Genomic DNA, 16,386 nt, shown 5'->3' with positions numbered 1-16,386 from the left:
CTGCAAGCTATCTTACCTAAACTACACACTTCTAATCGGAATCACTATTACCTGCTGTAGCTGTTGTCTCAATGTTGGCAATGCTCTCAGGTAAAATGTCTTGAATACCATATTTTTTTACTGTTTAATTCAAAGTGGTAAGCATAGTTTTTAGACCTGTGACTATTGGGTGTATGCATTCTATATTTAGGATTGACTTCTTGCATACATTGCAAAAAATAGTCTCTCTGGCGATTAATGTCTCCAATGCTCCAAAAGCTTTTATGAATTTCATCTCACGCTTATTCAGTAAAAAAACTGTAGCAAGTAGTTGTAAATTCTGCACTGGATTCTAAAGAATCGCTCTCAAAAGAGTAGTTAGTCGATGTCAATAGAATGATTACTGTAAGTATCTGAAGGAGGTGTATTTGTTGAGATAAATTCTGATATTGTGCCTGTACAACACCAAACCCACGATTCTCTCAAAAAATAATGGCAATCAATTAATATCAAAATTTGCTGCGATTAGCATAAGATATTTTGCGATTTGTTCAGTACCATAAGGCAATAACTCAAAATATTGGCCTATGGAACTGACATAACTATCCAATACATTTAAATCAAAGAGCAACATGTCCAATTGTTGCTTTGTTAAAATAGAATAATTATAAATTTGGCTTAACCCAAAAAGGAAATTTCTCATTTAAAGCTGACAAGTCCAAACATTTCGAGTTGTTGCTGTATGCAAAAGATTAACTACTTAATTTTGGACATATTGCCGTATTAAACTAAAAATGGCCAAATTTGGACTTGTTGCTATAAGGAACTGGACCATCGATATCATTTTAATTCCCTTTCTGTTATAATGATCGACATTTTGCCACCCTGTAGGTTGGACAGGCAATGAATGTGATCGTGCATGAAAGTAAAATATTGCCCATTTTCCAGTTAATTATTCCACATATTTCTTTGTCTGCTACATGTACTTGAAAGTAAAAAAATCTTTAGATAAACATTGGCGATGCTCGAATTATTTTTGGTATAAACAACTTCAAGAAAAAAACAACTCTGGGCCCAAAGTGTGAATAACCGGTTTTGTCACAAACAGTTCGGTACGTGTAATTTTCAGTAAAAAGTTTCACTCACTGCATTTTCGCGAGTTTTTCATATCGAAAAGATGTGAAATTTTTGTGGTGATTTAGTGTATATTAATAAAAACTTATATGGAAATTAAAAACTGTAACAGAAATACTGGAAAACCATCCCATATAGAGGCGTAATATGTGAGTACGTACAATTGAAAATTTTATAGCTGAAAATGGAAATTATTCTTAAATGTTGCAAATATGTGATAATCATATTAAATTGACCATAATGTTTCGTCAAATTTCCTCAGATTATTTATAAACTGTGAGCAAAATCTAAGGTATGTATAAGGTGTCCCAACGATAGAGTAAAGTAATTTATGGAAACCGACAGGTGATAAAACTAGTAACTGAGCATATTTAAAAAATATTGACAATTGTGTATGGTGCGCCATAAAATTTGTAGCATAGACCAGCTATTTATCTAATACAACATCCTATATTTAATTTATTTTTAAATTTAAGTATATGTAAATTGCAATTACTTTTCGTTACCTAAAATATGAGCGAAAATTGGATAAATTTTGTTGTTATTCGGTTTTAACGACGAAAATTAGCATTTGATGCCAATGGCAAATCGACAATTTGTCCGAGAAATTTACCCACAAAATTTTGAATTTCTGCAGGACAAAATATTCATACTATATTAACACATTGTATGCAAAATATTAGGATTTGGTACTACAGTGTGATCATAATCATCACCCAAATTAGCATATTTGCAAAGCCATGCATCTCATGTTTGTAAATGGCATATCCCGTATATTGTCAGTGTCTTTTATTCAGGATTAGAATACCTTTTCTTTGTCCTAAGTAATTTCTATACTTGAAAATTCGATTTTTCTACATGGCCTTGACGCGCCTGTGCCCACGCCACTGGCGAAGCTAAAAACAAAATTTTTATCACAAAACGTGTATTGCTGTTAAGTGCCGAAGTCTGTAGAATTTCAATAAAATATTCCAAGGGGTTTCCGCAAAATTAAAAAATATAATTTTTTTAATTAATAATTTAACACGCTGTAAATCGAGAGACAAGAGTTTTTCGAATATGATCTATTAAAGAAATATATCCAGAATTATGTACACTATCACCTCCTACGAGGAATGCATCTACTTACCAAACACCCTGTATACCAGTACTACCCGCACAAAAATTTTATTGTATATATACATATGCCATTTGAGTTCTATTCATCAACTTTTCGAGCCTGTGAATTGTAAATTTAAAACATTTTGAAACAAGTTAGCCAAAAATGTTTTGTAAATATTTTTATGAAAACGTTAGGTATAGAATCATGAAACTACATAGTGATTCTTTGATGAGTACAAATATTTTAACTGGTGGTATATGTTTGTCCTCGAAGCAGGGCAATCCTATAGTTCCATCATGTAGCACCAATTAAAATATTTGCACTCTTCAAAGATACACCATGTATAATGTTGCAAAATATTTATTTGCAACGTTTAAATAACGTCTAGCGGAACGCTTCAGTAACATTTCAACGAAACGTTTCTGAGAGCGGACATTTGCAGTTACATAACGATTTCTGAAACATATTGTGCAGGTAACTGAAACTTGTTTTCCAGCCCAAAAAAAATTGTTTACCTGAATTCCACATGTTATTTAATTTCCGATCTGCGCCGCATCTAGTCAAACTACACACAAAAATGTAAAAAAATATGCTGGGTTTTATTTATATCAAAAAAGTGAAATTGGTACAAATTGAGAAAAGATGTATAACAGTAAAACGTGTTAAAGACAACCGAAGAATGATATTCCAATGCTAGGGAAACCTCATCCAAAGGCTATGTGGGCTAAAATTTGTAATTTATTTAACTTAGTTTAACTGGAAAAACTTTGACGATAAAATTGGTCTTCAATTTTATTAATCAAATTTTACGATTTTCCAATATCGCTCTGAAGAATGAGCATACAGAACTCTTGCAAAGCAAAATGTGACGTGTTTCTAGCAAATCATAATTTCATAAATTCCTTCAATTAGGTTCTGCATGACATACATGTACTTTCCTTATAAATTCATCAATTTCAAAATTTGAAATATTCTGTTCGGGCTCTCCATGAGTTTAGAAACTTTGTTCAACAATGAAGATTCAGATCAGAAATTGGTAAAATGCAATATATTTTAGGGCCTGCTGCGCTGATATACGAGTATCTTCTTCCTTCAATATTGGCTTACATTATGCTTAGTCATCTTTACAACATATTACATTTATTACACAGTTGTTGAAACATTTGAAACTTAGAATACTTAAATTTGTTATCGTCCAAATCCTCCCGGACCTCCGAACCCACCAAAGCCACCACCAGGTCCTCCGAAGCCTCCACCAAAGCCTTGTCCTCCAAAACCACCTCCTGGTCCTCCGAAACCTCCACCAAACCCTTGTCCTCCAAAACCACCTCCTGGTCCTCCGAAACCTCCACCAAATCCTTGTCCTCCAAAACCACCTCCTGGTCCTCCGAAACCTCCACCAAACCCTTGTCCTCCAAATCCGCCGCCTGGACCGCCAAATCCTCCTAATGAACAGATATAATACGAAAAATTGGTTATAGAGTGTAAAGTTTTGCTTAAAATAATGATATTTAATGCATTGGTTTAGAGTTATTGTAAAAAAAATGACCTCCAAAGCCACCTCCCGGTCCAAATCCGCCTCCAAATTGGGGACGTGCATTAATGGCACATATGCACATGGCTATGCAAATCAGCAGCATGCAGCCCTGCAACTATTTGGCAACACATTAATAAAATTTAAATAAAAAATTAATAAAATTTAACAGTCTTACTAAAGGGGTATACAAGATTTAAAAAAGAGAATAAAACATTAGCTTCTGAGTTTGACCCATGAGTTACTGAAATTTTAAATTTAATTAAGAGTTACCTGAATGTTCTTGAACATCATCATTGATGCTTTTTTGACTTCGATCGCAAAGTTATTGATCGATCTTTTTTACTGTTGTGAAATCAAACATACGCGAGTTTTTATAGGTGGGTTGTTCTAAGTGAGTTTATTGTTTCTATATAAGCACGTGATGTTAATATATATATGCATATTTTTTTATTTTAAATGACATGTCGAATATACCGGTTGCCATTCTTAAAAGTGCTAATTAATTTAAAAAACCCGCATCTTGAAGTAGGTAATTAAACTGTGCTCAAAATTTCCCACATGCCCATAGGTCAGTGGTAGTCCATGGTAGTGGTAGTACCGTTAATTTGCCTACTAGGGATTCGTCTTTGGAATCAATGAAATATGTGTGAAAACGTTTTAGAAACATAGTTATGTTTATCTTTTGACGCAGAATCCCAGATTTATTTGTATGGCGTTCCAAGATGCAAATTGAATTTGAACAGTTTACAAGTTATTTTCAACCGTTCAAACCTGCTTCCTGTGCTATTTTGTCACATTTTAAGGATACCTATTGGTCTGCGCCTCTGATGTTTAGGGATTATACTAAACATATTGACCGAATATTAGAATATTAAAGTAGTGTCTGATTTATTATTCTATGGGCTTTTTAACAGGTATGAAATTACCCATATCTTATTTACATACGTAGCATGTTAAATATGGGCTTGATTATAAAAAAGAACACCTTTGGTCAAAATACTGTTAATTCACATTTTAGCCCAGGTAGACTTTGGACGACGCTTTCCTAGGATTGGAATATAATTCTTCGGTTCTCTAGCACTTTTTTAAATATAAATAAAACACACACACTTTTTGGCAAAAAAAAAGGATCATGAATTATTTGCAAAATTTTTTTACAGAAATAGTTTTGTATCTATGTATGTACTCATTCAAGACTAGGGAGAAGTTAAACGACTTCATACATAAATTATTGTACTTCACAATTTTGATTTATTTTCCTGACTGCGTGTTATTGTTATTATATTTTTTCTTTCCTGGGTTTCAGTCAAAATGTGAAATAAAAAATATTCATATCGTTTATTTGCGCTTATTGCGTTTCGGCGAGACAACAGTGCCATCATCAGATTTGAAGTTTTAACATCACACAAACCCATAATTGGAAAACATTAAATTCTTTTTAGGATTGGCTGTTTTTTTTTAAATTTTTTTTCAAAAAAAATGTGAGGTTTCAAGACAGCCAAGCCTAAAAATAATCTAATGTTTCCCAATTTGAGTTTGTGTGATGTAAAAATTTTAAATTTGATGATGGCGCTGTTGTTTCGCCGAAATGTAACATTAAATAAACGATTTTTTTGATTGAATTGAATTGAAATTGATTTTTTATTTCACATTTTGACTGAAACCCAGGAAAGAAAAAATATAAGTACTTCATAATTAAATATAAACACTCTAAGGTGACTTAATGATGATGCTAATAAGTGTTTTACTCTAACTCCATAGCTTCAGTTGTGCACAAAAATTCAGGAAATCTTTTTCTCTTCCTTTCTCTTAAAATTGCATTAGTGGTTTTATTGATTTGGATAGTGGGATGTTCGGAGGCGCTCTTTTCAGATAAAATAATAGCGAATTATGCGACTTCCGGTTATATCAGAAGTTGTCTCAAACCTACTTATTTTAAATCAAACACCCAAATGCCTCAATGCCTGCGTGCTTTAGTCTGGGAGACGCGAACTTTTAAGCAAGCGAGTGCAATTGACTTACAACATCACAGTCAGTCACATTTACAAAGCCGACAAAAATCAGGTTGAGAATGGATTTTTCTGAAACTTTTCACATCTATCAGATCAAATGTCCACTAAAGTTGGTAACAGACTCAACTTCTTGCGTGCTTGAGTTTGCGAGACGCTAATTTTTAAGTAAGCGAGCGCAATTGACTTGAAAAATCAATTTTGAGAGTCACATTTACAAAGCCGCCGAAAATCGGGTTCCGGATGGATTTTTCTGAAACTTTCCACGTCTATAGGGTCAAGTGTCTACCAAATATGCTAAAATATGCAACTACCTGCCTGCTTTCTTAGTCTGGGAGATGTGAAATTTTAAGTAAACGAGCCGATGATTTTTTCCCAAAAATTTAAGTTCACGACTTGCATACAATTTTCAATAAAATATTTCGATTCTCTACTCCAAAAATGTATTATTAGCGTTTAAATGCATCTAAAGTTTGCCTAAAGTATAAGAATTCTAAATATATTTCGACATTTAAATTCATCTGGCGTTTACATCAAGTGTGAAAATTCAAAATTTTGGCTTAAAAATGAGATATCCGGCCTTCAAACCTTCATAAGTTTTCAGTTTTCTAACTGAGTTTAGTTTTCTCAACCGTAATTTTTAGGGTTAACATCAACGCAGTTTTATTTTGTTCAAAGAAAGTGCGGTTTTTGTGTCTGAAAATGCTTGTTTGCCACTTAAATCCATTTCAAGTTTGCCTAAAGGGTTAAAAAGGATATTTTTTTGCTCGGTTTTTAACCGATTTGAATTGCTTAAAACAGCATGCAGCTTTACAGCAGTTTTTGTGCTCTTTGCAACCCCGTCTTAATGATCCACAACAAAAAATATGTTTTTCAAATATTCGGCTTTTCGCCCTCAAACGCCCTGGAATCTGGTTAACGATGGCAACATTGATATTATGTTGATTTTGCTGAATTCCAAACTTCAACCTGAGGCCAGTATTAAGAGAAATACGCGAAAAATTCGTACTAAATCAAAATGCCATGAAACTGAAATCAACTTTTCATCAAAAATCCTTCAAAAAGTTTCAGAATGCATTTTGAGAAAAACAAACAAAAAAAGTTAAGAAAATGTGATTTTGACAGGTATGGTATTCGAAAAAATAACGAAAAATTGAAGAAATTTCTAAACTGTAGAAAATTGAAACTGACTGAAGCACTCTTTGAATAAAAAAGGAAAGGCACTAGAAAAAACCGACAGAAAGTGTCACTTTTGAACACATTCAAGAAGTGAAAAATTTGGCAGGTTGTGTCAAAGTTCATTTCATTTTATATAAATTCCACAAACTTTTGCAAATACTATGCATTGAATGAATCAGCAACGTATCATCGTATTCAAAATAATTGAAGTTTTTGACAGAGAATAAAAATTATAATTTGCCCACTTTAGTATATCTAGAGCTATCTATTTATCTATCTAGATTTATTTTTAGAATAATTCATTATCGAGGACAATAATACCTAATTTTGCAACTGAGATTTTAAGTTTCACTTCTTCTTCTTTGAAAAGATACTTCATTTTATGCGACATCCAGGTAATGATAAAATTTTAAGAAAAACTATATTTTGCTGAGCAACGGATAGAATAGGTAGAAAAAATTTCATAGAAGTTATCGGAAATAAAGAAAGGAACACAAGCAAAAACGTTATACAGGGTTTTCCATTTAAAATAAGGAAGTTTGAAGCAACTTCCGGTATAACCGATTCAGCAGGTCAAAATACTACAGGATGTGTCTCAACCCCACATAAAAAAAATTTGGTTGTGTGGCTGTATTATTAACCAGTGCCTGTGTTCACGCCAATGCTGCAAAATAATCCACACACATTGCTAAATGGCTAAGCATATATTTTATAGCTAGCTTTAACCGAATATTCTATGCGGGTTTGGAAAATTTTAAACATTTTGTTAAATTATTTAAAATATTAAGACTGTAGATAGACGACTAAATTATTCGGAAACACGGTACATTAGAACTAAACCGCAATGGACCTCGGTATCGAGTTACTAAACACCCTGTATAGGGTTTGTTTCAGCTTGTCAATTATTCAAATTGTATTTGTAGATATTTGTTTATTGTATTTTAATTAAGTCATTTTTAATTTATTTTTTACACTCCAGTCTTAATAACGTTGTTCGAATAGTAAGAAGTTTATTTGAATAATAATTGTCATTTATTGGACGAAAATTTGCAAATTTTTTGTTTCTTTTTTCTTTCTAGCCCAAAATTATGATCAAATTAAAGAAAATTATGACAGAAAAGATTAGCATCTTTTCAAGGAAATAGATTAATATAGAATTCAATTGAGATGAAAAGACAACACTAAACGGAAATTAAACAACCGTTCTTTATTTAACTTGCACTGGTATTTCAACAAAATCATTGTTAAAAATATTTTTCAAATAATAATAGATTATAATTTAATAGCAAATTTGTCACTTTGTATTTGCAATGTGTCTACTTCTACTATAAAAAGTTCTCACGAAAGCAGAACTTTTTATGAAGAATGTTTTCATCGTTTCTTAAAATTATTGATACAAAGTATGCCTGCATATAAAATTTGAAACTAATCGATTTGAGGCAGATGATCAAGATCATCAGATCAGATTTACGTTGAGTTTCCTTCGACAGATTGGTTAACGAATAATTACATTTTAATATTCTCGCGATTTAGAAACACTTCTTGAATTAAGAGAAACTTACCTTTCTTTCGTTACCTCCGGAAATTGGCAAGCAAAAAATTGATAACAAAAGAGAAAAACACGTTTATTATTTTGAGCAAAATCGAAATTATATTTACTTAATGAGTAAATCAAAATATAAAAATTTGCATTGCCAACTGCATGAAATGAATTGCAATTTGCAGTGGCATGAAAAACATTGAAATAGAAAACAACAGGCTTATTGTCTAAAGAACAAGAAAGTCAAAGAAATATTAACAAGCTTGCGTACGAAACAAAAAATAGATCATAAATACATATAGGATTGAAAATATATTAAATGCTAAAGTTTCATTTCTCATAAATAAATGCTCTTAGCAAATGGTTTTTCTGCTAAAGACGCGAAATTCTGCTTTTCTATACCCATTTAAATAATCGGAAAGGAGCTTTTCTGACCTTTCAAACATTGCTAATATAGTATTACATTTTACTAATTCTAAATGTTATTGAATTTAGTTAGTATTTTATTCTCGCTTGTTATCCGATGTACTAACGGGTATAAAACGTGGCATAATACAATTATGACAAGGTTACAAAAGTATCAACTTTCCTTGTCCTTTCGCATGTATATTATACATATCTTGGCAAACTGAAAATTTAATTAAAAACATATTGCATTTCTTATGGTTGATTTGCATGTTTGCGATGTTCAACAAAAAGCTTATTGCATAAACATTTTCACACAGAAATAGCTATTTTCATAAGTAACTATAGCTGTACTACAGATATTATGGAATCCAACGGAGCTTGTAATCGATTTTTTTAAGTTGCCCAATTGCCCTGTTTGGTCTCATTCTGAATGAAAACGGTGTTTGTAGACTTTCTTAAAATTTGTCTGATAGTGGCCGTATAGTCAGCTGTTGTATCTAAAAGTCAACCTTCCATTAAATGCTAATATAAATAAAATTAACAGCTATATTTGAATAATTAAACATAATAGTTCTCTTTAATTATTGTTATATTATTTTGCTATTACCTGAACATGAGGAGGAGTGGAAATTGCAAAAATTACAGCATCGGCTATATCCTCCACATCTAAAATTTTATCCTGTTCGAAAGCTTTGCCCAAGAATGAGTTATCGAAACCTCCGGCATGTACAATGTTGGATTTTACCATTCCAGGAGACAAATTCTTAAACAGAATTAGCAGATAGTTTAAAAGAATATGCTTTTCTTCGTTAGTAGCATTATTAGGTAAATGTTGGAGCCAATCAAAACGTTGTAAATTAAAGAGAAACATGAAAAAATATAATATAAAATAAAACAACCTTATGGATGTGTAGCGTTATGCTAATGGGTGGGAGGGTTATGGAAATGGAGGTTCCGTGCGCTTCAATTTGTGCAGTATTTACATAGTTTTAGAAAAACTATAAAAACTGTTGTCAATACATTTTAACTGTTGTTGTTTTAATGTTGTCGTTAATAGTTATTTTTAATATTGCAGTAATGTCTATTACATCAGTTCAAATATACAAAATACACTAGGCAATAATTATTTTATATTTGCATAATCACAATCCATAATAGAACATTTTGGTGATGAAAATAAGGATCTGCAACTCAACCGCTTTTGACACGTAAGGTGTATATTTAACAATAATGATTAACTTGATTTGTTTAACAATCATTTATTGTTCCGCGGTGGCAAAAGGTTCTAAATTTTCTTCATGAGAGGTTGTGGAAACGGTGAAGTGAGACGTTTGAACTAACCGAGTTACGGGCCAAGTTTGTATGAGAAAACGTAACATTTTCTATTAAATTCTTCTTCTTAATTTTCTTCATTAATTTTCGAACGTAACATACATAGGGGTCAGCTTATAGTAGCAGGACTTTAACGGTTGATAGAAAATACAATTTTAAGATGATTATATCATACAGACATATTGAAAACGGCTTCGTTTTTGAAGTACAGGGTGGCAGAAAGTCAACATTTTATTTTTATTTTTTTTAAATAATTCACGCAAATCTTTATTCTAGTAGTTTTCGCAATACCACAACCAATTATGTCCAAATTTTCAGAGGGTTCCACATGGTACTATTTTATTTTTAATTAATTTTAATTAATTTGTTCATATTTACGAAGGCTTGAAGTCGCTAACAGTAACTGATTTCGAGATTTTTTCAAAAAACGTTTTAATTGCAAATTAATCACAACAAAGTAGAAACTTAAACGATAGCTTTCAGTATTTTGATATTTGATTTGATTATATGATATTTTCTGTCAACCGTTAAAGTGCTGCTATTATAAACTGACTCATCGTGTATATACATATGTTCTGTACTCAATTTGCATTAAACATAATTAAAGCTGCATTTCAATATTTGTATGTTTTTGTCCAAATTGCTCATAAAATGTGCGATACAAAGCTTTATTAAAAAAAGTAAAGCTCTTTTCAATTATTTTTATAGAAAAACTTTTGATATATTAATTTTTAGTTTTGAATTCTATGTATAGATTGAGGTAGGTACTAGAACATAGCGGTGCTGGTTTTCAATTACGGTTGATAAATTTTTTTACTGCCCAAAAACAAAGCACTTGAAAGACGTTTTTAAGTCAATAACTCTTTTGGATGAAGCTGTTAGTAAAACACATTTTTCCAGCTCACTTTTCTTGGTGTGTTGTCTAGAAAAATACTAAAATATAAATATTGGCAATATTTTTATGTTAAGCGCATAAAAAAAGTAAAAAAGTTTTTTACACCTCAGGAAATTTTGGAATAGATGTTAGGAATATAGACATTTTCTCATACTAGTTTTCTTTATTTTTCAGAGAAGACAGAAGGGCTGTTAAAGTATGGTCAGAGCAGTTACAGTAAGTTGATAGTAGTTAATTTTTTTAATACCGATGGTCATACTGCCTAGGTTTGTGTGATTTTCTAAAGTTTATTTTTCTTTAAGTTAAATTTTAGAAATATTCAGACAAATACCAGGATTTTGTAGAGTCATTAGATCCAGCAGATTGCGCGGGTAATATGTATTTGTAATAAACTGCTCAATAAAATAAACGATGCAAGTGATTGCTGCGAGCGATTTGATTTTTCTCTGAACCGGTGTCTAGTGCAATTTTGCTTCGGTCAGTCTTCGGTCAGAAAATTAAGTAGGCGACTTCACAAGATGGAAAATGAAACAATGAAAAATTTATCAAATTTTGACAAGCTCCCAGTTGAGCATAAAACGATTTTTTTAAATTTCTATATCAAAGGCATAAAAGATTTCTAGTAACGATTTTAAAATGTTTCGCCGATCTGTTTTGTTTACAGGGTGACCTCAAAAACCCTATTTTTTGCATTTGCAGTGGAAACATCTTCTTTCCTATCGATTTTCAAAAACTGAAGCTCATTTTGAAGTTAGAACTTCATAGCCGACTTAAGACAGACATTCAGTATACAGGGTTCTATGAAAGTAAATTTTACTTTAATTGGAAATGTGCCAGTAGTCAAAGTTTCCGCGGTAGTTCGGATTTCTTCCCTCTTTATGCGTCATGAGCTCTACATGTTTAAAATCGGCATAAAAGTAGAAATGTGTTATCATGGCAATGCCAAAAAGTTGAATTTTTTTAGATCACCCCTTAAACCAAGAGGAATGTGAAACACTCAAAAACAGTTTCGACACTTGAGCTCTATCTATTGTGTGCAACTGGGAGTTTGCTGGACTTTGGAAAATTTTTGATCGTTGCCTTTTCCATCTTGTAGTAACTTTATCTGAAGTAATTATTTTTGACTGACGGACTGGACTAGATAACTCTAAGACTAACTAAAGAGAACTCAACTTGCTCCCATTAATCTAAATTTATCCAGTTTATTTTGTTAAGCAGCTGATAATGCGACAAAATGCTTTTTGGCCTATTAAAAATAATAATAATAATAATAATAATAACTACCCCTGATCAGATTACAAAAGTGGATACTCACTGTAATTTTAATTGCAACATTTTCCGACGCTAACTCAAGTCTCAAAACTTCTGCCAAACCTGTAATTCCATGCTTTGCTCCTATGTACATATTTAGAATCGAAAATTCTGGCGGAATAAAATGTCCTAGAATGCTGTTTATATGGACAATATGACCTTTTATGTCGCATTTCTTCATTATCCTAACTGCTTCTCGCGTTGCGATGCAAAGTCCAAGTACATTGACATCTAAAATTTGGAGTTTAATCAAACATCTTAAAAATTATTATATTATTTAATTATTTGGCACCTAAAACGTTTCTCCATTGTTGAGCATCACCGTCGGATAACGTGGAATCCTGCACAATACCAGCATTGTTCACGAGTACATGAACAGGACCCAGTTTTTCCGTAGCCAATTGGAAAGCTTTTAATATTTCCTCTTCTTTAGACATGTCGCATCTTATTCCATGCAGCTGTCCTTTACATTTCTTGAGACTTTTTGAAACTTCATCTATTTGTTCTTTCCGCCTCGCTAGTCCAACTACCTTAAATTGAAATAGCGCTTTATCAGATAATATTTTCCGTGAAAGATTAGTGTGCACACTTAAAATAACACCGATAAAATGTTTTCCAAATTTTGTTTAAATTTTTTATAAGTTTAATTAAAAGAATATTTTTGAACTAATTGATTTTGTCAGAGTGTAACAATTTTTTTGATCTAAAAATATATAAACCGAATCTCTGACCTTCATGATAATAGATAAATAAAATTCCAACTCCAGTATGAGAAACCATGAGGCTTTTCTCTTGCGTATTTAATTGTAGAACATTTACATTATTTTTCAGTTAAAAAGAAACTCTCGTCTGTAAACAACGAAACATCCGTTCATATCATATTTAACATGCTGTATACAGGATGTTCGAATAATGCGTTAGGAATTTTTTAAGGGTGCTTCTACATGCTGAAATAATGGTAGTAAGTCATGTAACAAAAATGAGAAATCTGAATATTTTCCGAGTTACAGCTCATCAAACTTTTTTTTTCTTTTTTTTTGACTTTGACTTTGAAATCGGTTCAGAGTTTCACCTTAGTTATGTATAACACATTATGTTTGACACACCAACATTTGATTCTAAAAATTGCAAAATACATGACAAAAATGTGCTCTTCACACGAGTCGAGAAACTTTTTCGTTTAGGAGCAAATCGACAGTAAAGTATTTATTACTCTCAATCCAGTATCCTTGGATTTAATTACAATCGCAGCAAATCAAGTCGTCTGGTTTTAAAATGTCCCAAGTGGAACACAAAAATTTTGTATAAACTGAACAGCGCTACAATAATTAATATAAATTGTAAAATTTTTTTTAGTCAGAAAAGTCAGGGTGTCAAAAAGAGGTTTTTGGAGTCGTGTGAAGAGCATATTTTCTGTCTACTAATTTCTAATCTTTAAAATCGCACATTGCTTTTTGCCATATCTGGCGTGCCAAAAAAGATAATGCGAAAAATTTAATTTGAATTTCAGGTAAAAGTGTCATCTAGTGGTAAAGTGGACAAATAATTTTTTATCAGAAAGTTATAGATCACTAAGCTTACAGTATGTAGTCTGTACCGATTTTCAATTTGACCGGCGAAGAAATGTTCCGAATAGATCAAAAATAAAAAGACAAAAAACAAATTTTTATTTTAATGAAATGTAAGTTTTATAGTTGGTTTTGCCTTTGAATCCTATTTTTCATTTTCTTATTTAAAAAATTGTTTGTCTAAATGCGAAAATTATTATTCGCATAAGCGTGTCCTTCTGATGTATTACACTATGCAACCCCGTATATTAAATGCATCTAATCATGTATTTTTTTTTCTTGCACTAAAATACTCAGACTGTGAAATTATGCTTGGATTTATGTTGAAGTTCACATTTACGTTTGAGGCTTCACAATTTTAGTTTAGTGGTTTGAAAATGTTTCAATTTTTTTTTCACAGAAAATTACCTACTTACGCATTACTTACAACACACCTTGATTGGATTGAGAAAAACATTTTGATCGATAGCGAAAGAACATCAGTTGTTTTACTACTTTTATTTCAATTGTTACTAACAGCGAACAACTTTGGCAGAGTATAGCAGAGTTTTGATTGCAAAACTACGTCAGGTGATGCCATAAACCTACTTAGGTGCAAAATAATAATGAAAAAATAATAGTTTGCTGAATATTTCAATATGTTAAGTTTCGATTTCGAAGTTCCAATAAAGTTGGATAATCAACCCGAGAAGACCAATAAATGTGAATAAATTGCAAACCTTTTAAATGAGAATATATTTTGTTGGTATTTTATAAAATTGTTTTGAAAGGCACATTTAAAAATCCAACCAAATTGATCGATGGTGTTATACCAATAAAGATTAATTCAAGTTTTATGTTTTTTTCAATTCAAGTTATCTGATCTTTAAGTACATATTTAATAAATAATAATCGATTTTTTTATTTATGTTGCCGATGACATTCAACGTTTCTTACGAAAATATAATTTTATGGAATAGAATGACACTTCATTGGTGTTAATAATAGACAAAATGTGATTTAAGTACGTTGCAAAACATCAGGGGGTGATCATCATCAGTTTAGATGAGTACGTCTGAAAATGATTGTTTTTCAATAGATCGACCAAATAAAGTTTAATAATGAAGTTATGCAATCGTTTTATGTTTATTTGTTTCATAGAGCTATTTTTCTCTGTGAGAAATACGCATAGTTCAATGCCACTAATGTAATTTTTGATTACTGAATGGGATATCGTAACTATCTAATTATTCATTATGTTATGCCAGGAACATGCAACAAAGTCGTCTTTATTTTTCATTAGGAAACTGAGACAAAAGACAAAAAGGTGTATTGGAAGTTACTTAATCAATTGTTTGAAAAACCGTTTTTTTCCAATTTCCACACACTGTTTATTGAAATTGGAGTGTTTCAAGTCTAGCGACTCATAGTAACTTTTTTTTCCATATTACTCTACGTTCTTATATAAAACCCTGTATAAGATAAATATTATATCATTTTGATACATATTACATACCTTAATTGGTTAGTTTATCATTTAGTTAATATGATGCACATGACCAAGATTTTATGTTCAAATACTAAACATTTTTTTTTCGTATTTATTTACTATTTATAGGTATATATTTCTGTAAATTGGGTTGAACAAGAACACTGCACACATTCAGATTTATATAAATATAAATTTCAGAAGGGCTTTTAGACATGGTAAAAATTAATGGGTAAAATTTCGTTACTTTCACTTTAAATTTTTAATAATAATAAAAAAACTTACTATCATCCCATTTTCGGCAAGTTTTCTTGCAATAGCTGCACCAATCCCTGAACTAGCACCAGTAACAATGGCAACTTTACCAATCCATCTCTCCATTGAAACAACCATTTTATTTTATTATAATTTTACAAATACAATCAAGTGTAATCCCGTTTCTAATCACAATATAATCTATTGCTCTGATTCGTAGGCTGACTTTATATAGGTAACGTACAGAAGGTAAACATTTTTTAAATTGATTGGCTAAGTGGTGGTTGTAGAGTAATGGAGATGCGTGCAACAGTAATTGTGGGGAATACGAATTAATCGTGAGAATTTGAATACAACGTGACACCATTCTATCAATCAATATAATTTAAGCMAAAAAAAGTTTTGCCAAACMGGCWAAAAMCSGTTTTTTGCAAGTAAAATCAATCAATCATAAGTCAATGTTTGATATATCTACGACACATTTTTTGCAGGCCTAATTAAAAATACAGTATATACATYGTTGTATATTATATATTATATTATTGTCTAGATCATTCAAATATCAAAATTTGCGTTTTCAACCGTGTAATAATAAAGGAACTTCAGCTGAACGCATTCACGAATCTCTTCATATTAAAAGAACAAGTAGAAAATTACTATGTTTAATTT

General features: G+C 31.3%; 2 protein-coding genes across 2 annotated transcripts; both read right to left on the bottom strand.

The window, feature by feature from the left end:
* Positions 1-3,248: 3,248 nt before the first annotated feature.
* On the bottom strand, positions 3,249-4,142 carry LOC109542140 (keratin, type II cytoskeletal 2 epidermal-like). The gene is made up of 3 exons (XM_019911216.2): positions 4,023-4,142; positions 3,765-3,867; positions 3,249-3,660 (listed from the first exon to the last, which is right to left on the bottom strand). The coding sequence occupies exons 1-3, from the start codon at positions 4,044-4,046 to the stop codon at positions 3,404-3,406; spliced, it is 384 nt and encodes a 127-aa protein (XP_019766775.2). The 5' UTR covers positions 4,047-4,142; the 3' UTR covers positions 3,249-3,403.
* Positions 4,143-8,548: 4,406 nt separating this feature from the next.
* LOC109542161 (farnesol dehydrogenase) lies at positions 8,549-16,108 on the bottom strand (the record flags this gene model as incomplete). Its single annotated transcript, XM_019911267.2, is given in 5 exon segments — positions 8,549-9,385; positions 9,496-9,651; positions 12,431-12,657; positions 12,719-12,956; positions 15,748-16,108. Coding segments are annotated over 5 exon segments (771 nt in total). The 3' UTR covers positions 8,549-9,343.
* Between the last annotated feature and the right edge of the window lie 278 nt (positions 16,109-16,386).

Source organism: Dendroctonus ponderosae, unplaced genomic scaffold (genome assembly GCF_020466585.1).
Source record: "Dendroctonus ponderosae isolate FM_Combo_2020 unplaced genomic scaffold, Dpon_F_20191213v2 Dpon_F_20191213_4, whole genome shotgun sequence".
NCBI classification, from domain to species: domain Eukaryota; kingdom Metazoa; phylum Arthropoda; class Insecta; order Coleoptera; family Curculionidae; genus Dendroctonus; species Dendroctonus ponderosae.
This window is presented reverse-complemented; position numbering and strand designations above follow the sequence as displayed.